This window comes from Cydia fagiglandana, chromosome 1 (assembly GCF_963556715.1).
Source record: "Cydia fagiglandana chromosome 1, ilCydFagi1.1, whole genome shotgun sequence".
Classification (NCBI taxonomy): Eukaryota; Metazoa; Arthropoda; class Insecta; order Lepidoptera; family Tortricidae; genus Cydia; species Cydia fagiglandana.
The window spans coordinates 9,627,332-9,648,447 of record NC_085932.1 but is presented as its reverse complement, the minus strand read 5'-3'; the positions used below and the strand labels follow the sequence as shown (position 1 = coordinate 9,648,447).

General features: G+C 37.8%; 1 protein-coding gene across 2 annotated transcripts in view; it reads right to left on the bottom strand.

Annotated features, from left to right (window-relative positions):
- Positions 1-3,289: 3,289 nt before the first annotated feature.
- Positions 3,290-21,116, bottom strand: part of LOC134663558 (ATP-binding cassette subfamily G member 4) — a 49,418-nt gene continuing 31,591 nt past the window's right edge. For both annotated transcript variants that reach the window (XM_063519967.1, XM_063519957.1), the window contains 10 exons: positions 14,535-14,724; positions 13,020-13,344; positions 12,396-12,537; positions 11,763-11,977; positions 8,259-8,416; positions 7,383-7,551; positions 6,831-6,931; positions 6,232-6,387; positions 5,555-5,740; positions 3,290-4,911 (listed from right to left, as the gene is read on the bottom strand). In XM_063519967.1, the coding sequence (XP_063376037.1) occupies positions 4,753-4,911; positions 5,555-5,740; positions 6,232-6,387; positions 6,831-6,931; positions 7,383-7,551; positions 8,259-8,416; positions 11,763-11,977; positions 12,396-12,537; positions 13,020-13,344; positions 14,535-14,724 (1,801 nt within the window). In that variant the 3' untranslated portion in view covers positions 3,290-4,752. The remainder of the gene's footprint in view (positions 4,912-5,554; positions 5,741-6,231; positions 6,388-6,830; positions 6,932-7,382; positions 7,552-8,258; positions 8,417-11,762; positions 11,978-12,395; positions 12,538-13,019; positions 13,345-14,534; positions 14,725-21,116) is intronic.

Here is a 21,116-nt window from a genome sequence, read left to right as displayed (position 1 = left end):
AAGTCCCTGTCTAACAAAAGCTGTCAAAAAGTGACATCCGCTTGTATTACAAGTTACAAGCTTTTGATAAACAGGGCACTGGTCTATTTTTTCATCATTTAGCAACAGCCGCGAATCGGTCTAAATTTCAAGAGTAAATTTTAAGAGTAGACTGTAATGCCGTAGGTATGACCGTAGTATTCCATGGACACACTAGAATACTCGTACACATACATAGGTGTTAAGATACTTGTAGTTGTAGACAATCTAATCAATTAATTGTAGATACTTACTACACCAGTTTCACAAACAAAGGTAGACAAGTTATCTAAGCAAGTTTCTTGTAACTACAAAGGTTTTCCGTGAACAAAAAGTTCCACTTGCTAACAATGCACGTAAACGCTGCCGGCCTCGCCAACAACTATATCAAATCAATTCAAAGCAAAAACAGGCGTGGCTCACTCCGCAATTTCGTCGCTTTGCTACAGGTAGCTAAAAGTCCCTCCGTTCGACCCCAATTTTGGGGTTTGCCATAAGCCGCGCGTGGCGCTGTCGCCACCTAGCGGCCATATCTGTGCTGATCGTTACAGACGCGTTTTGTTAGAGAGTGAGTCTTCTGTACCTAGTACTATTATTTATTCTGTGGCAAAAAGTAAAAAAAAAAACACAATGAGTGTACCTTATTAGGTATACATAATTATATAGTTGTGTTTTTAGTTTTAAGCTTATTGATCTAGTCTAGGGAATGCAAATCGGTTATTAGTGTTCCGTACAAAACTTTGTTTACGGAACACTTATTTTGTATGGAAATAATCGGTTATTAACCGAAACCGCGGTTATTACCATAAAGATAAAGATAAAGATAAAGATAAAGATAAAGATCATTTATTTGTATTAAACATTACCATTTACAAAGGTGTTCTTAAAAGTTATGGTGGTAGGTTTTCATGTTTAACCTCATTTGGTATACAAAAGGGTAGGTAACTAAAAACTAAAATTATACATATTAATTTAACCTGTGTCAAAAAATTCACCCATACTATAAAAGTTTTTGTTGTTAAGCCATTCATTTAATTTCTGTTTAAATAAGATAATATTCATAGTGCGGAATTCGATTGGTATTTTGTTGTATACATTTACACTATTAACAAGACAACTTTTTTTATGTTTTGCCAATCGAGAATGGGCATCAGGTAGTAGTCTGTCTGGGTCTCGACAAGAACGAGGATGACTGTCACATGCTTTTTTAAACATGGACTTGTACTTGTGGACAAATATGCACATTTCATATACGTAGAGCGCTGGAAGAGGCAAAAGACCGAGTTTCTTAAATAGTGGTCGGCAGGATTCGTCAGGCCGCATTCCATATATTGCTCTTAAACATCTTTTTTGTGCGACAAATGCTCGGTTTATGTCAGTGCTATAGCCCCATAATATTAACCCATAGCGTAAGGTTGATTCGACATAGGCATGGTAACAAGAGATTGCAGTTTTAATATTTGTGATCTTACTGACCTGTTTAAGAACATATACATATTTATTTAATCTATTGGTTACACTATCAATTTGTGATTTCCAATCGAGTTTTTCATCAATGAACACTCCTAAAAATTTGGTTCGTGGCACATTTTCGATGCTTGTGATATTGAGATTATAATTGTTAAATTGGATATATTTTGATTTGTCTAGGTTAATTTTTAGATTATTAGAATCAAGCCAATGCGTTATTACTTCTATTGTGTTAATTATATCTAGTTCGTGATCTTTAACAGAACTACTTTCTTTATTTGATGTAACTATGATGGAAATATCATCGGCGTATAAGATGCAACGGTGTCTTGTTATCTCAGTTATGTCGTTTATGTACAACAAAAATAAAATCGGTCCCAGAACACTTCCTTGGGGAACTCCATAATTGTTGTGCCTAAAATCAGATGAGTAATTAACTAATTCATTATTTTCATTTAATTTACTAATTTGTACACATTGTAGTCTATTACTTAAGTATGAGGACATCCACTGAAGTGCCGGCCCTCTGATGCCAAGTCTGTCAAGCTTTGATAATAGTAGGTGATGAGAAACGAAGTCAAACGCCTTAGACAAATCAAAAAATAGTCCCGTTGTTATACAGTTATTGTTAATATTTGTCAATATAAGCTTAAGCAGAGAAAAGGTAGCCAAAGTAGTATACAAAAAATAACCAGCTGAACCGCTTTAGGTGAAATTTGGCAAGAACGTAAATTCCTTGAATTGTTTTATATTTTGAAATGTAGTCCTCTGAATAAGGGACGGGAAATAACTTCAGTCCCAATCCCACGCTTGCGTGCCGACAAACATGGTACGGACTGTGCCAAGAAGGTTTGATCGTGTGTTCTGAGGTGTGTTCTTATAAGGTACAGTCGACGTCAAAGATATGTATTATACACTTTTGCACCTTACTCCTTTGTAATAAGACGAAAAGTGTAAACATATTTTTAACGTCGACTGTACCTACAGAAAGTACGTTCATTGTAAGGCAATCCAACGTACATCCTTATCGAATCGCACCAAAATCATGGTATGCTTCAAAAGTTGGCTTGGCACCGACTTCAAACATATCAGTTGGTAACGCATAGACTTAAAAAGGATAATATTTTATTTCATCCTTTTTGAAGTCGGTTTTCTTTTTTTTGTAAAAAGTTTTTATTAGTATTTGTTGTTATAGCGGCAACAGAAATACATCATCTGCGAAAATTTCAACTGTCTAGCTATCACGGTTCGTGAGATACAGCCTGGTGACAGACGGACGGACGGACGGACAGCGAAGTCTTAGTAATAGGGTCCCGTTTTGCCCTTTGGGTACGGAACCCTAAAAACACGAGTAGGTGACTAAAAAAATCGTATTTAAATAGTAGGTTTGCTACTTAATTCTTGCGGTTTATTTTATTGGGTTACAGTTATTATTTTCTGTGATATGTCCATCGCCAGGTATATATTAGTTGGGGGAGCATCGTGGTAGAATATTAGTGACCTCACGGTGCTCCCCTATAACGGCAGAGAGGGTAACGCCGCAGGGGTTTTAGTGGGTATTCTCCTCCCCTCCCTCTGATTAGCAGAGGGAGTTACGGGAGGAGCGAGTCTCACATCCCACGATGGGCCCCTCCAGCCCGGGGTGGATGCGTAAACGTATTTCCCCTGCGACAAAAAAAAAAGTTGTATATTAGTTGAAGCGCTCAGTGTAGGTACCTACAAGTGTGTTAAAAACAGCTAAAGGTGGATAGAGGTTAATGGCGATAAGCAATGCTTACCTACCTTATATTAAAAATAATAATTACTTCATAAACCATTTATTAAAAATATACAAAACATTTTATAACCATAATTAAAACTAACCGAATAACATAACCGTCCAATTCTTCTACCTAGAACATAATAATAAGAACTATGCTAAGTACAATATTGACCGTGATCCCTGCGAAAAAAGCTGTAAAGTATTTATTAATATTAATATTTTTTGAGTAATATGTTTTCGAGAGTCAAACACCATTGCTAATATGATTAGAATACTCCTAGGTGGCTTCTTATGAATAACATTATACTTATATCATTTTAGCTTTACAAAGATAGATAGGAAAAGGCAAGCCATACCAGGGCAAGACACTCGGTTCAAATTTTTAAAAGTGGCAACAACCAATGGAGACTTAGAGTTGTAGCTCTTGTTACATTTCTGTGGCAGAGTTAGATACAATGAATACATCTCATATTAACTATTATGAGATAGTAATAAAATCATTAACTTTTTAACAAAAATTCAAGTTGTTGCTTTGCGCAATAACTGCAATATCATTTCAGATCTCGAATAAATAATGATTTTAATTATTAACCATTTGGTCTTACTATTATTAAAATGCTTTACGAATAATCTTTGCATATGGAATGTCGTGTACAGCTCACAAAAAACGGTTCAGTTCGTAGTTCATAAGTATATTATTTGCAAATATGTCAGTTCGTAAATTGTCTCATTTTGGCAATACAATATAAATCACATTAGATATCACAATTTAAATAATCTGATTGTAACAAGGCACTTGGTTTCATTCAGGATGTCAAACAGGATATCTTAAATACAATTTGTCATGGTATATGAAGTTTCAAAATGAAATCAGTATTAAATCGATTTGAGCAAGTTACATAAGTTCGTGACAGACAGAGTCACAACTTCCTCTAAACTACGAATTATTATTTATTATTATTAATGCGACATCTTTGTCATACATTTTCTTGTCAAATTATGTCGACCGTCCTAATAATTTAACTTTTTAGTCGATTTTTAGGAGAATATTCCATTTCTTGAAAAGTCAAATTTCAATTTCATTCATTTCAGTACACATTTCACGATCATTATCACATACGTTAAACTTGGTAACATACCTTTTCACTCTTACTTCTATAATTATTCCTTTCTTTAGTTGCATTCTCTATCTCAATTTATAAATAACGACCTCTTTAAACGATTCTTTAAAACCTCCTATGGGACGCTAAATGAAGACAGCTGCTCAATAAAGATGCTGATTTTTATAAAAATCTGTAACAAACGCTAATTTAACTATATATGACGTTCTCAGACAAAAGGTACCATTTCATCGGCCGTTAAAATAGATATATGTGAAAGTATAGCTGCCAGTTACAATCGATAGCATTTGCCCGAGAACGGCACACGAATGTATACCTATACATACAAGCTGCCTCAAGTCATACAATTATCTACCATAGTATGTGAACACACGGAGTAGCTTATCTGGTGGACTTGAGCTTCCAGCGCAGGAAGAGGAAGGCGGAGATGCGCAGCACGAGGAAGATGGCGCAGAGCGCCGCCACGTCCAGCCAGATGTCCGCGTCCAGCATGTCCAGCTCCTCCAGCGTCGTGCGCGGGTTCTTGAAGTGGCAGTACGACTGCGGAAACAATACAAGTTTCATTTGTTGCATGTTTCGCCTTGCTATGGTTTTATGACTTAAAAACTAGACGGCTGTAATGTGATCACATGCAGAGGAGAGATATAAGATTCCAACATTATCTATTTACACTGATCAGAACTAAGAATGCATTGTCTTGAATTTATCGTGCTAAAAAGCGCCATCATAGATTATAAGGCAGATAGACAAAAAGTCACTCAACCACTATGTTTACGAGCGACCACGGCGACTGTATAGTACTGAGGGGTTACCGCGCAAACCGAAATTCGCAAATTGCGGGGATCTTTCTCTTATATTCCAATGAAGGCGTAATTAGAGTGACAGAGAAAAATGCCCGCAATTTACGAACTTCGATTTTCGCGGTTATACCCTGATTATTGAGAGCGACGTTCGTGAGCACTCAGGTGACTGACATAACCGATTTTAGCAGTAAATGTGCGGCCACATTCACTGCAGGTCAGTACCCCTTAGATAAAATTGTAATTGATGTCCGCAGGTGGTCGGGCCTACATACATATACATACATATTCTAAAATCGAAGGAACTTCTGTTTACAACGGATTCAAATTCAAAAACAAAACTGCTACTGGGTCTCAGGATACGAACAGTAATTAGTACTCACCTGAGTGCACTTTAATTTCTCCCTGTTGAAGGAGTATGTGGCGAGCGCGGTGCCCTCGAAGCCGTAGCGGATGTAGGAGAGGTAGGTGATCCAGCGCAGGTACACCGGGATGGCGTTGAACGACACGAAGAACCCGCTGAACAGCAGGAACGGCACCGACATCACCGGCGCCAGGAACACGCCGTTCTGAAATAAACGAAGGTATATTAGCGATCTCTAGCGGCGGTTTACACTCAAACATCTAGCACGGATCGCTTAAAAAACATCTCATGATCACTACACATGGGCGCTCACATATTGAGGCAGCTGAAGATGTGCCTATCCACATCTTCATTCTTATCTATAAGGTTATAGATAAACAACATGCATACGTTAATGTTGACTATTCAAACTGCCGGCGAGTACCTGCTTTTTTTATCGCTCTTCGCTGATCGCTGCCAATTGGACGCCGTCCTGGTTAGCTTTTGAGTTCTAGGGGTAGGTAATTAATGTAATTATGGGCTGTTGTAATGTAAAACAATGTATGCTGTATCTGAATGGCGCGGCTTGCGACGTTGTGTTATACATGTAAAAGAGTGTTTATGTGTGGTCGCAACTCTTCGTCAATGCTTGATAATACTGATAATGTACATTGGTAGTGGGGTGTCGTCTACATTCAATGATAACGGCAAGTTTACCTGCACGTTCATGGCGGCGCCGACCACGAGCCCCACGCTCTGCGCCACGAAGGAGATGAGCAGGCAGGATGTGAGGAACATGGAGAAGCGGAACCACTCGAGCGGCTGCGACGTCAGCAGGTACACGATCACCACGTAGATCACGCAGAATATCGCCTGGCAACCATCACACAAGTTATCATTAGTGTTTTATTAAACGTAACAAATATATCAATGTTTTCCCTCACACAGAAGCGAAAAGATGTGTGGATTATTGAATACACACGCTATTAGAGCTGTTGTGTAAACCTTACAGCCGACCCGGAAGGTTTCAACATATATACGTGAATATGGATACACATAATTATTCCTTTTAGCTACCTGTGTTTGAAATATCTATCTTGTAATGAATAACTTATTTGTATAAGTTAAGATTTTTAGTATTCGCATTCGTCTTTCTCTTGGACATTATAAGATAAGATAATAGTTTATATAATAAACCGACTAGATATAAAGTTTAATTTTAATTATAGAAATGTTAAAACGTCCACTTTTTGAAAGTTAAATGATGAAAATCTTAGATAAAAACTAATTAACTTTAATTATACTTAATAAATTACCTGGAATGGTATATCGGAGACAGTGATGGCCAGATAATAGGAGCGCAGTGAGTACCAGCGATTAAAATGCTCTTTAACTAGCACGGGCATCTCCAGAGGGACTGCAAATAAACATCAATAGATTAATTCGTTAGTATATAACGGTAGACATTTTATCATAATCAATATCATAAACAAAAACCTCCTTGAATACTAGTTTTTTACCCATCGAAGACCTAAGATTAAGGATAAAATAACTTAATATAAGTAGGTAAAAAAAGCGAAGCCGCCATGCCATTATTTACGCAAATGCAGTGCAATTACGCACCATCACTACTAGGTTAGCATGGTCATTCGAGTTATCGATTATATCTACTTTTGGTAGATCTTTTGGTCGCCCTTATTGGCTTGACAATAGAGTTTACTGAAAAATATCAAGCGGCCTGTGTTTGATAGCTTAGGGTGGTATAACATCTGTCAATGCGTCTCACTCTCTCATTAAGCAAAATGTGAGACAAAATACACATTAGACAGGTGGAATACCGCTCTTATATGACACGTTATAGTACTCACAGCTGAGGATGGTGATGGTCATGGAGGTGTACATGAGGAACAGCATGTTGAAGAAGAGGAAGCCGAGGTTGGACAGCACCTTGGCGCCGTCGTTGCCGATGTTGTAGTACAGCGCGCCGATCAGCAGCCCCACCAGCACGTGCGCGAACAGACGCAGGTACATCAGCGTCTGGCAAATACGGTTATCAATAAGCAAAACGTTTGAAATCGACCAGGTAAGGTGTTCTTCATATTTTTAACGAGTAAAAAAATCTTCCTGTTATGAAAGTTGACACGCAACGGTGAAACATATGTTCGAATAAAATAATAATCCATCTTAAAGGAGGGTAAACAATTTGGCCTCGTATTTTATTGAGCATGACTTAACATATTCGTTAAATAAAAATAAATTAAACTAAACACTAAACGAAAACTACCTAAAAAGTAAAAAACCTACAAATAAAAAATTGGCCCCAGGTCTGTGCCATCCGGTAGGGTGCCGCGCTACCGCGCTGAACAGTAATGCCAATGCGTTAGGCGAGGTAATCTCCAGCCTTCCGGTCACCCGTTGCGTCTATTAGGATAGTTCAGAGCCACTAACGCAAGATTCAACTTCAAAAGCAAATTATTTATATGCCACTGGCACATTGTATGTATCTTTATGCCTTTGACATCTGTGGCTAATTATATTTATTCTTGATCAGTCTACTACAAGCCGAAGACCAGATTTCAGTTTATGACAACCCAGAACAGCGTTAGCGCGTAATATGGACGAAACCCTAACATCCCTAACTCGAACGTAGATAAGTCTTTGATAAACAATACAATACGAGGTAGTTGGTTAAGTTCAGTTGGAAATGGAACCTAAATGCAATACAAATAAGAGCCACAACTGACCCAGTCCCGGCGACTGAAGAGCAGTGTGCGCTTGAGCACGACCCAGAACTGCGCGAGCTCGGAGGTGGCGTAGCGGCGCGGCGAGGCGTCGCCGCCCAGCAGCGCCGCCTCCGTGTTGTCCGGCTTCTCGAGCTCCATCTGCACCACCAGGGGCTCGCCTGCAAATATATTACTTAATGAATGCACCCATACTATCCATACTAATATTATAAAGGTAACTCCTTTTTTAGGGTTCCATACCCAAAGGGTAAAACGGGACCCTATTACTAAAACTTCGCTGTCCGTCCGTCCGTCCGTCCGTCTGTCACCAGGCTGTATCTCACGAACCGTGATAGCTAGACAGTTGAAATTTTCACAGATGATGTATTTCTGTTGCCGCTATAACAACAAATACTAAAAAAAGAATAAAATAAAGATTTAAATGGGGCTCCCATACAACAAACGTGATTTTTGACCAAAGTTAAGCAACGTCGGGAGTGGTCAGTACTTGGATGGGTGACCGTTTTTTTTTTTGCTTTTTATTTGTTTGTTTTTTTGCATTATGGTACGGAACCCTTCGTGCGCGAGTCCGACTCGCACTTGCCCGGTTTTTTTAAATATTGTGTTTTCTGTATTCGCTGTTGTGACAATAAATACATCTTCTTTCAAAATACATCTTCTTCCTTTCTTTCAAAGGCAAAAGTGTGTCTGGTTGTCTGTTACCTCTTCACGCTTAAGCCGCTGAACCGAAATAGTTGAAATTTGGTATAGACTCCTGAGTCCCCCTTGTCATTAATGCAGTTTTGAAATTTGATACTTCTTGTATTCCATTTCAATTCAAAATTCGATTTCTATGGTCGAGTGGAAGAGCGCTATGTTTTGAAGAACCAGCTACAGCAGTCCGTCGGTGATCGTAATTATACGTTCACTAATACAGCCAGCAACGTTGTACAAAATCCACTACCAGTGCGTCTCGGTTGAAAGACGCTCAACATCATGTTTCACAATTTATTACGAGTAAGTAACTACAATATTTCCACGCAATTTTAAGAAAAACACTGCATTAATTCATCATCATCATCATTGGCCTGTTACATCAATAAGATTGCATTAATTAGTTACCTATATTTAAGGTAGTTGTCAATATTTCAGACATTCCTCGATGATCTCTGCATCCATCGGCTTCCCGCAATCTTAACTAGATCGCTGGACCTCCTTGTTGGGGGATCTAGTCATACTATATCCTCGAATAAAACTGCTATTCTAATAGGTTTTTTATGCCTTGAAATTAGCATTTCATTAAACACGACAACAACAACGCAATGATTACGTCGTTAGCTTGTTACAAGTTACAAGCGTCGTTACAAGTTAGCTTGGCTAAATTAACTGAGTTATAGACCTTCCCTGATGTCATTATAAGGGCAGTTTACATACATATCTGACGTCAAATGATTAAAATTGAATATTACTGTTACGCAATAATAATATAAGAGCTGAAAATTAATCCGTAGTTCGAGTACGGAATGAAACGAGGAATAACAACCTCATACAAACAGGAAGTAACTTCGTCGTTCAACCTTCGCCCTTAGATATCGCCGTGTCAACTATGCTTGTTTGTAATGAAATCATGTAATATAAATATCATTAATTCATGCCTATTTTCCTCTAGATATCTTTAAAAATAAATAGTATATCTGTACAATCACGATAGTACATATACTTAGTGGCGCAATCATGTAGAGTCAAGGAATTGGATTCGCGTATCAATAATTAGGGTTATCTTTCATCGCAACGCTAACATGACGTTTGTCCCGCAGTATCAGTATGACATGTCTATTTGCCGAATTATTCCGACCTCATTTCACTATTCAACATCTTTCGAATACCCTTGTTCGAGCTGCTGAGGTGAAAACAACATTGGTTGCCTGGCAACCCCTTTGATTCGGTTTCCGCATTAGGTGAACGCCCCACTAACTGCACTCTAAAGCAGCCCTATTGCTATAGTAATAAGACAGGTAAATGTTTTTACGTGTTATTTATTATGAGTATTATGACCGTGACCTTACTTACCATTTTAGAATACAGCTATCGAACTACGAGTTGAATCCGAATTTTGACCGGAAATACACTACCAAATATATGTATACTTGGCATATGCCAAGGTTGTTGTATTTAAATGTTTATAAGTATTTTTTTCGCGATTAATAACTAGATGATCTTGAGTCATGTTAGCGACATTGAAATATAGAACGTCCGAACATTTTTATGTAAATTATATTGTGAATATTGTGATGACGTAAATAAGACGTTGTCATATATTGACATATTCATCATCATCATCATCATCTCAGCCATAAGACGTCCACTGCTGAACATAGGCCTCCCCCTTGGACCTCCATTCGTACCGGTTGGAAGCACCCGCATCCAGCGTCTTCCGGCGGCTTTAACAAGGTCGTCCGTCCATCTTGTGGGTGGACGTCCTACGCTGCGTTTGCTAGTCCGTGGTCTCCACTCGAGCACTTTTCGACCCCATCGGCCATCTTCTCTGCGCGCAATGTGGCCTGCCCATTGCCACTTCAGCTTGCTAATCCGGTGAGCTATGTCGGTGACTTTAGTTCGTCTACGGATCTCCTCATTTCTGATTCGATCACGCAGAGAAACTCCGAGCATAGCCCTCTCCATAGCTCGTTGAGCGACTTTGAATTTTGAGATGAGGCCGATAGTGAAAGACCACGTTTCGGAGCCGTAAGTCATCGCTGGTAACACACATTGATTAAAGACTTTCGTCTTGAGGCACTGAGGTATGTCGGACGAAAAGACATTACGTAGTTTCCCGAACGCTGCCCAACCGAGTTGGATTCGGCGGTTGACCTCCTTCTCGAAGTTGGACCTACCTAATTGGACTACTTGTCCTAGGTAGATGTACGAGTCAACAACTTCGAGTACCGAGTTCCCAACAGAGACTGGGATGGGCACAACATTGGCATTTGACATAAGTTTCGTCTTGTCCATGTTCATTTTATTTATTTATTTATTTAAACTTTATTGCACAAAGTATAAACAAAAATGTACAAATGGCGGACTTAATGCCAAATGGCATTCTCTACCAGCCCATCCCACCATTCATCATTTTCAAGCCCACCCGTTGTGAAACTCGGTTGAGGTCATCGAGCATCATGCTGAGTTCCTCCATCGACTTTGCCATGACTACGATATCGTCGGCAAACCGAAGGTGAGTGATGTATTGACATATTATTTATTATATTTTCATATAATTTAAAGCAAAATAAAATCGAGATAATAAAAAAAAGTTTATCTACGCCCACACACAGTTACGTCCAATTCATTACTTCCTCATATTCATATTTTCATATTCATATTTATCATATTTACCAAAATCACTTTAGATGTGCCTAATATTCCTGGCCATTCCTTAATATTCATACAACATTCATTAATATGAGATTTAGCAACCCAGGTTGCTAATTTAAATGCTAAACGGTAGGATGGGCAGGGTTTACAAACCTTTTCCCTTGGCGATCTCATTGGCCGCAAACTGCAGGATTCCGTTCTGCAAGTGCCCAGCGCCGGTGCCGTTCGACCCGTTGGACCTGTCCTCTTTGAATTTCTCTTGCACTTGCGACACGTCGTTCTTGTTCCACTCCGCGTTCAGAGAGTTCTGCATGTCCTCCTTGTTGTTCAGGTTGGGCAGTTTCGCCTCAGGGAAAGGTTGGCCGTTTCTGGAAATATATATAAAGAATGTTTAAATAAAATGGATAAGGGTTTCACCTATCCAATTTCTTTGTCCATTGCGTCTCACATTTTGCTTGATGATAGTGAGACGCAATAAGATTGGAGAAAAAAATTGGACAGTTGGAATACCACCCTAAGCGAAAAGAATTGGACAATTTAGTAGCAGTTTTATATGAACTATTCATTTCGAAAGGATAGTTGAAATCCATATAATACAAGACTTTTGTTACATCTCAATTCAAAGCATGAAAAAGTTATTTAACAACATAATCACAATTTAAGCATCTACAACTATCGCGATTGACGCCAACAGCGATGGCTGATGATTTCGTCTATTGCGAAACAAAACTGGACTGCCACGAGAGGCCTTATTTTGTATAAGATATCTTGATTAAATATGTTTACCTAATGTCGTGTTTTCCATTGTCAATAGCGCGCACCAGCTTGCCGGTGTGGTCCCCGTACTCGCCGCACGACACCTCGATGATGAAGGACGCCGGGTTGTGGTACGACGGGCACTGCAGGTCCAGACTGCCCAGCCATGACACTGCAATAACAACCAAATCATATTTACTCTTTATTCATAAAAATCCGTCACTTTCAAAACCTCTTTTAACCTATCCGTTCATCTTAGGGTGGTATTCCATTTATCCAATTTCTTTGTCCATGTATATTGTCCAATGTATATTGGACAAAGAAATTGGATACTCTCATATTTTGCTTGAGAGAGTGAGACGCAATGACATTAGTCAATGAAATTGCACAGGTGGAATACCACCCTTGGGATCAATCTTGCGTCCTTTATTTTTATCCGGCTACGGCGAAGCAATAGGAAGGTTATACAATAACTAGCTTTTGTGTGCTTTAGTGTTTTTAGTGATACTAACAAGACATATACCATACCAGTTAAGGTTTGTGTGCATATAAAACTCAAGCAGACTTGAACCGATTATTAGGTACTTTAAAATCCCTAAAACTTTAGAATCCCTATTGCTGAAAAATGAAACTTAATGGCAAAAAATTACGTACCTAATTTGCCCGTGCTACCCTGGTACACGCATTGCCCATCGGCCAACGTGTACAGGTGATCAAACATCTCGAACAATCTAGCAGACGGCTGATGGATCGTGCATATTATAGTCCTTCCTCCACTCGCAAGCGTCTTCAGCAGAGATATGCACTGGAAACACGAGGAGCTGTCGAGGCCTGAGGTCGGTTCGTCGAAGAACATGATGGGCGGGTTGTTGACTAGCTCGAGGGCTATGGAGAGACGCTTCTTCTGTCCTCCGGAGAGATTCGATGTCATGGTCTTGTGGTGCTCCGCCAAACCGAGCGTCTCGAGGATCTCTTGGATCTGGAATTAATAACACGACGATGAATATGCGTCCTTCACAAGTGGACAGAAGCCTCGACGAATTGCTATACTGTAGGCTGTTAAGGATGAGAGAGAAAGGCTAAATCGGTAGATATGTTTGTCAATCTCCTTTTGACCCGTAGTTTCACAAACATCAAGTTTTATTGCAAATAATGCAAATTGTTTGAACTTATTAGTTAAAAGCACTCATAGCAAAGTACCCAGCTCGGGTTGAGTACCAACTTTTTAACAAGTGCGACACTCGACCCAGATCCATTTGTAATTTATAAGTATGTCGAATATCATGTAATATTTTCCTGTCGCTAGTCTTAGTGACGGGAAAATATCGTAAGGAATCCTAACAAATGAGTCAATCTTAAAATGCGTAAGACAATGATTGTCAGTATTCTCGGTGCGTAGCGTAGGTACGCCTGTCTTATTATGCATGGTTGGCACGAAACCAGTTTCAACAACAAAATACTCAATTACTTTTGGCGTGGGCTAATACAAAGTTTTAGGTATTGTTATAAGGATATTACAGACAACTCAAAGGTATATGAATTTTATAGCAATTAGGTATTGCACATATTTATGATGCAAATGCGAAATAAGGATTTTCATTGTGTTAGCCGTGTTGCACCGAACTAATTGGTCGTTCAGCTGTTCTTTTCTTGTCTGCCTTGCTAGTTGCTATGCGCGGATTTTAACCAGGTAGGACATAGTTATCATCATTACTCCTAAACTTCTGCGCAAATTACAATAACCATAACGTATAATAACAATTTCTAATAAACTATGTCAAGGATGGTTTCTAACATACAACAAACAAACAGGATAAAATTGAAACCAACATTGACAACGATTGTTTTCTGTTTCGTTACAACGCTTCAATTAATCGAGGTATCTACTAAATATTGATGCGGTTTCCGGATGCGGCGCCATTGTGATGGCCATCTAATAATGCTGCTTGTAGAACCTTACAAAGACTGGAGAATCTACTTATTGTGCTTTTTTTGGCTTTAGTAGTCACAGATGGCAGTTTGAGCGCGGTGGCAACCACCGTAGCCTTCGCGACCATCAGAGGTTGCCGTGCAGCTAGTTGTACAACATAATATTACACGAGAGCTTGTGAAACATGCCATTAACTGTTATGCTTCTTTCTGGACTAAAAGTAGGGGGTAGGCACATACCACTTCGCGTTTGTCAGCCTTAGAGGTTGTCGAGGGCAGTTTGAGCGAGGTGGCGACCGCCATAGCCTCCTCGACCGTCAAGTTGCCGTGCAGCTGGTTGTCTTGCATGATGTAGCAGGAGAGCTTGCGGAAGCTAGACAGGTTCCGCTCCATGCCGTTCACTGTGATGCTGCCTTCCATGCCTGATGTCCTGGGGATAAAAATAATACGTTGAGAACATACGATTATTATGACTAGAATGATGAAATGAACGTATAAACTGTGTTTCAGTATCGTTAAAAGGATGTTATGAAATAAATAATTAAATTTTTGCGAATTGTTCTGCTTGTAAAAATATTTCTCATATATAATAGTTTATATTGATACTCTACGAGCGTTTATCAAACTTTCTTACGACATAACCCCATACCCTCCACTATTTGTAACCCGTGTTAAGTTATTTTTCCTTTCCAATACTTCGTCTTTCTACGACCTCCTTATGAAGGTATGCCCCAAAGGAGGTCCCACAAGTTATATCAAGAATACTAGCTAATTAATTACTTATACAAACATTTTTTTTTTCAAACTTGTTAAGTATTAGGTACCTACTTTGTATTGAGATAGCAACAAAACCGATAAACTGAGCTAAAATCGATCTAGGTAAGAATCGATCCTTTTAATTGCTATCGATTGATCTTGATGATGCCTCGATGCCTGCTAAGTGCAAAGATTAATTGTAGCGTCTTGTTTCACTCGGACGCAGTAATGCCAACGGTAAAAGTTTATTCTACATCTATTAATAGGCAATTGGAATATTCCTCTCACAGTCTATTAAACATTTCTGCAAATTGATGTGTTGATGCAAATTTATAGAATAACTAGCTTTTTATCATGAAATAAAGAAATCTAAACTGTATATTGAAATTGATTAGGAAATGTAGAAATCGGTTAGCCTGACAACTAAGCACTAAACCTTCTCTCGTCTTGATGACTGCATAGACTATCTATCAGATTGTAATCTAGTAAAGATACCAATAGGATATTTTAGAGCGTTCACGTGACTGAGAGAAAAAATGCGCTAGAAGCTACGAAAGTAGTTCATATTCATACATTCCTAGGTGTTTGCATAATATTTGGATCCTCTGCAATGCGTACAATGTCCTGGCATTGACAAGTACACTTCTGATACTTTTGCGAAAGAATTTCATTTATCTACACTTTGTCATTCCAAAGTCTTTGTAGAGTTCTCTCGGTCTGGCTCTTGTATAATTTAGTATAAACAGTGAACAAGTAACACTGATTACTACTTTTTTATTTTATTTTGAATACAGTAAACGGTAATGAAGCAAAGACTACTCGTTAATCGTACATTCTTAATTTTTTTATGAATGTCGCATTTAAGTAACGGATAGATAATGCTACTATTGAAATTGTAGTGGTAGGTATTCTAACCGTGTATAAGCAAAATTAAATAAAATGTTATTAAATATACCGGGAGTATGACTCTCCACTCTATATTGTGGTTTTGTGGTTTCAGTGGATTTCAAGGAAAAATGACGTGGCGCTTAACAAAAGTATAACAGAAAAAATTGCTTAACGTTATTTAAAAATAATAATTAGATCTAAAGGCTAACAAAATATAAGTTGGGCTAAGGAAATTAATTGGTTCAACTTTTATTAGTGACTCTTCTAGCAAAAAGAATACATAGAATAGAGGGGACCTGTCATTGTTAATTTTATAGTCACAGTAAATTTACTGCCATCTTTCGACACACGACTAAAACTCAAAATGAAAACCTATAAAATTATCAAAAAAATGTATATTATATGGATAAATGATTTTATTATTTTTATATAACTTTGATCCATGTTCATTCACTGATATCTATGTGTTAAAATAGTTAAATATGAAACGGTGTCGTCACGCCATCTAGCCGAGAGTAGGCTAAAGGTGTGTGCGGCATCTATCCGAGAATGACTTTTTCTTGATTTCCGAGGCACGTTTTTTCCTTAGACTTTATTCATCTTAGAAGTTACAAATTCAAGTGTGTTTGTTATTGTTTCATAACAATTTTGGCATTCATTTGCTTTGATCGGACCGATACAGTGTCTGGCGCATCATTGTAACGCATTTGGCTTTGATTGTGAGTTCCAACTTTGTTGTAGTTGTGTGGCGCGCTCGTTTACAAGTTTTGTTTTGCCCGTGTATCTGTCGGCGGCCGATCGTAAGATCAGGCATATCGTGAAATTCCTAGGCATATCGTGCAACGTGAAAATCTGTGACTCGTTCCTTGAGTCGACGGAGCCCCGCGTAGCGGGGCTCCTATTTCTGGGCAGTTTGCCCATCAGGCATCTGAAGCAACCTAACGAATCTATCCTGCCTATATATTGGTTTAATGTGACTATCGTCAAAACATTACACAGGAACATTACGATCTGCCTGGTCTTACGATCGGCCGCCGACATATCTACACATACTGCACAGAGCTCGGACGCAGCAGTGGCGCCCGCACCCGGTTTTCCGATGAGTTGCAACTGACCGCGTGACCTGGATCGCTCGAGCCACTTGATAACGATAGATCCGGTTTGCAGAGCCACTGTCCGCGGTGCTATATCACATGGCACACCAATACCAACTACAAAGCTATAATCCTTTTACAACCCGTACAAACTTCATCAAAATATCTCTGAATTTACAAGTTGGTTGCAAGAAGTGATTCATAAAAGTGAAATTGGCATAGAAAACGATGTTAAAATGTTTAAATGAGATTATGCTCTGCCATGAGTATTATATTAATGGATGACGATTTGAAATTAAATTCAATAAGACCGTACTCAACGTACTCATACTTACTAACCGCTAACTTAAAATAAAAATAAACTTGACTCCTATTTGGTCACACCAACCATATTGAATTTTTTTTCAACATTTTATACAATTTTGTATAATGTTGTATCATGTTTATTAAAACCCTCATTACTCATAAATCAACCTAATAAATAATTTAAATAAAATACATTCGCATAAAATAAAACAAAACAAAAGATGATCCAATATGCCTATGTACCTACTCTAGTAGGTATCCATTTGTAATAAGTAATTTAACCTATAACTCCTTTAAGCCGGACATTGCATAGCAGCTTGAACTCTGATCGTCTAGCCAACAACAAGTATGTAATCAACAGAAACGTCATCGTTTCAATAATACTACCATCAAGTTACTCTACCTACCTACTTCCTACATACAGGGTGTCCCAGAAATCGACGTCAAGCCGTAAACGGATGATAGACCAAGTCATAACAGTTATCATAAAAATACAAAAAAAAATCCAACTCATGTTTTTAAAAAATTATGGTCACTTTAAAAATTCACTAAAAAATCCACACCCTGTAATGGTTCTTTAACTCTTGTTACTATAAATTCCATAATTTATTCTAATTTTTTTATTATTGTGTAATCTTGAATAATTACAGGGTGTGGATTTTTTAGTGAATTTTTAAAGTGACCATAATTTTTAAAGAACATGAGTTGGATTTTTTTTTGTATTTTTATGATAACTGTTATGACTTGGTCTATCATCCGTTTACGGCTTGACGTCGAATTCTGGGACACCCTGTATACAGTAATACTATCCATAAAAGTCTGTGCCTGAAATTTAATACCGTAACATAATTATGCCAGATGTGCAAGTTGCGGAAATATATTAAAAAGTTGGAAAAGTTCTCGTAAATTATAGGATTATTTCATAGAAAATAAAGGAAAGTATAATTTTAGAAACAGATATTCGATCCCCATACAAAAATATGAAAACCGTCCGAAATTTTTCAATGTGGAAATTTTGCAGTTTTGGAATCTTTCTGGCACATCAGTAAACAATATACGGCACTTATTGTATGGTTATACAAACATAAGGCCCGTTCGCCTATTCTGTCCCCAGTGTAAACTACAAAACGTATTTCAAGACCAAAAAAAGTAATACAATGTTGCCACTGCAATAATTTGTTTGTAAAATAGTAAATTCCTTTTGATAAATAATCACGCTAAGATAATTTATTTATTAGTAATTTTTACTCCTACGATTTAAAAAAGTACTTTTATTACACTTATTTTTACATACATGCAAGACGCGCTAGTAAAAAGTGGTAACATAATCTTACTTTTTTTGGTCTTGAATTACGTTTTGCAGTATAGGTAAGTACTTTATTCAAATAAAGAATTTGTAAAAAATACTTTTCTCAAACATGCAATGAAATATTGATGTTATGTTCCTTATAATAGGCTGCGAAGTATGACGTTTCAGGTGCGGCTAGGACAAAAGGTCGTTAATGGAATTTCATACACATCTTGCAGGCCTAGGCCGGCAAAGTCCTCTTTTTTAATTTTCATTTCACAGATATTTGTGACACAGCATCGTGGCATTCATCCATTAAAAAAAACTAGAGGCAGTATTTGCTTTATGGTTCGTAATGACACTCTGCCACTACGCCTATAAAAAAAACCAAAAAACAATGTTTGCTATAATTTGCAGTTTTATTTGTATAAAATCAACATGAACTTAATAAATAATACATTCTATAATTTTATAATTTTAAATTATAAATTTAACTACACAAATAAAAACATTTAAATTATTTCATCTAAACGTTAGCGGTAAAAAAGTCTACTCAAACACGCGTAGTTATATTTTTTAAATTGTTATGGAGGTAAAGTTGAAAAATATTCATTCTGTTTTATTGGATTTATGGTGCGTTGTTGATTTTTTGACTTTAATATGAGTTCCGACGAAATAATGAAATTAATATTAATTGTAATCGTAGGTGTTGGAATTGGCAGCGTAAGCAGAATTGATTTTAAATAACTTGCTGCCTCTGCCGCCAAGTCAAAGACGAAGTATGTATATGGTTGCTTATGGCAATTTTATTATTTGTGAAACTAAGAAAAATGGCTTACAGTTTATTAGAAACAGTTTTGTGGCATATTTTAAATAAATGTAACTACAAATTCGTCAACACTGTGGAAATTATACTTATTTACTCCATGCATAAAGCAACGATGTATGTCAAACATGATATCAACATGAAAGACTATGTAAACTTATGTGACGAGAACGACAGTCAGACGGATACAAGGCGAAAAAATCAAAGATACATGAAAATATACGGGTAGTAAAAATACACGACTCGTGTAAAACATACGCTTGATAATGATATAGGTACGTGTTGGTTATATTTTGGGTGTAGTTTACTTTTAGTTTTTTCTTACTTACTTAATGGGTTTCGTGGATTTTTTATTTTATTTATTTCATTGCATGTTTGAGAAAAGCACTATACATACCTCGGCGGGAAATGGGGTTGCCCGCGCTCAGACCTATCCGGCCTCGCTTCGCTCGGCCGTCTATATGTCTTCGGCCGGCAACCCCTTTCGTCCCGGCCTCTGTAGTAATGTACTATTACGTATAGAGGCCTTGCTAAACTTATAACAAACAAATATTTGGTAGCAATCCCACATAGATCAACATATATTGGCCAATATGTAACGGTATACATTTTCATACAGTAAATTAAAATACATTAAAGACATCTATTAACATATTAAGTAAAAATCAGCATAATGATATGTTTCACCGTGTGAATAGTACTGCACGTGTAAGTGTAACTGTAAGTATATACAATTACATAACGGGAGGTAGTTTAAAACAGAGATGAGATTGAGTAATTATTGTAAACATGTGTAAATCAAAAGGGTCTAAGTAATTTATCACATGTATTACCTATAATTCATCCTTCCATGTAACACGACTATTGAATCACGTCTTTAGCTAGTTCAGTAAACAGCGTTACGTAAATGTATGCAGTAAGTAATAAAGTCGGCTATGATGGTTGGGATAATTCCTATTTCGCGCATGGCCGTGTTGTAAAAACGCTGCGACTTAGTAAGTGATTGAAACGTGCAATGTGGCAGCAACCGACTAGGTATGGTGTACCGTAAGGGCAGGGGCGGGTAGATAAAGACGATTAGAGGTTAAGGGCCAAAGTCGTGCACAAAGTGAACAGTGAACATTACCACAACATAGTCTGTTGTTGTTCAAATATAGTTAGTACATATTTGAACAAAATCAGAATATGTTGAGCGTGTAGCTGTAGACACAATTTGTCCAAACACTTCATCGAGCATTATGTTGAAAATATTTTGTAGACGCCCTAAGTCTCGTGACAAGATCGTGTGATCATGTTACTTCTACCTATTGCTGAACGTATTGTGTGTGCGCGGAACTGAATATAGGTACCAGTTCCAACCGCGTCTAACTTGACACTTCTACACATCGTAGTTATATTTCAACTTGTAATAAGTCAGTAAACAACACCCTGGGTTTCTCATCGCTCTTGCCTTAAACCACATACTGTGCAGTGTTTGACGCAAGTCGGCAAACTAGTAAGTAGGTACGTCGGCAGCACCGCCCGACAACTCTACAGTAATGTCGAGACACTCGAGAGTCTCGACACCTATGTATGAGTATTTTGGCTTCACGCAGTTTACTTTAGTCTTGACGAAAATGTACAACATATTATTAAGTCCGAAGATATCTATATCTATATAGATA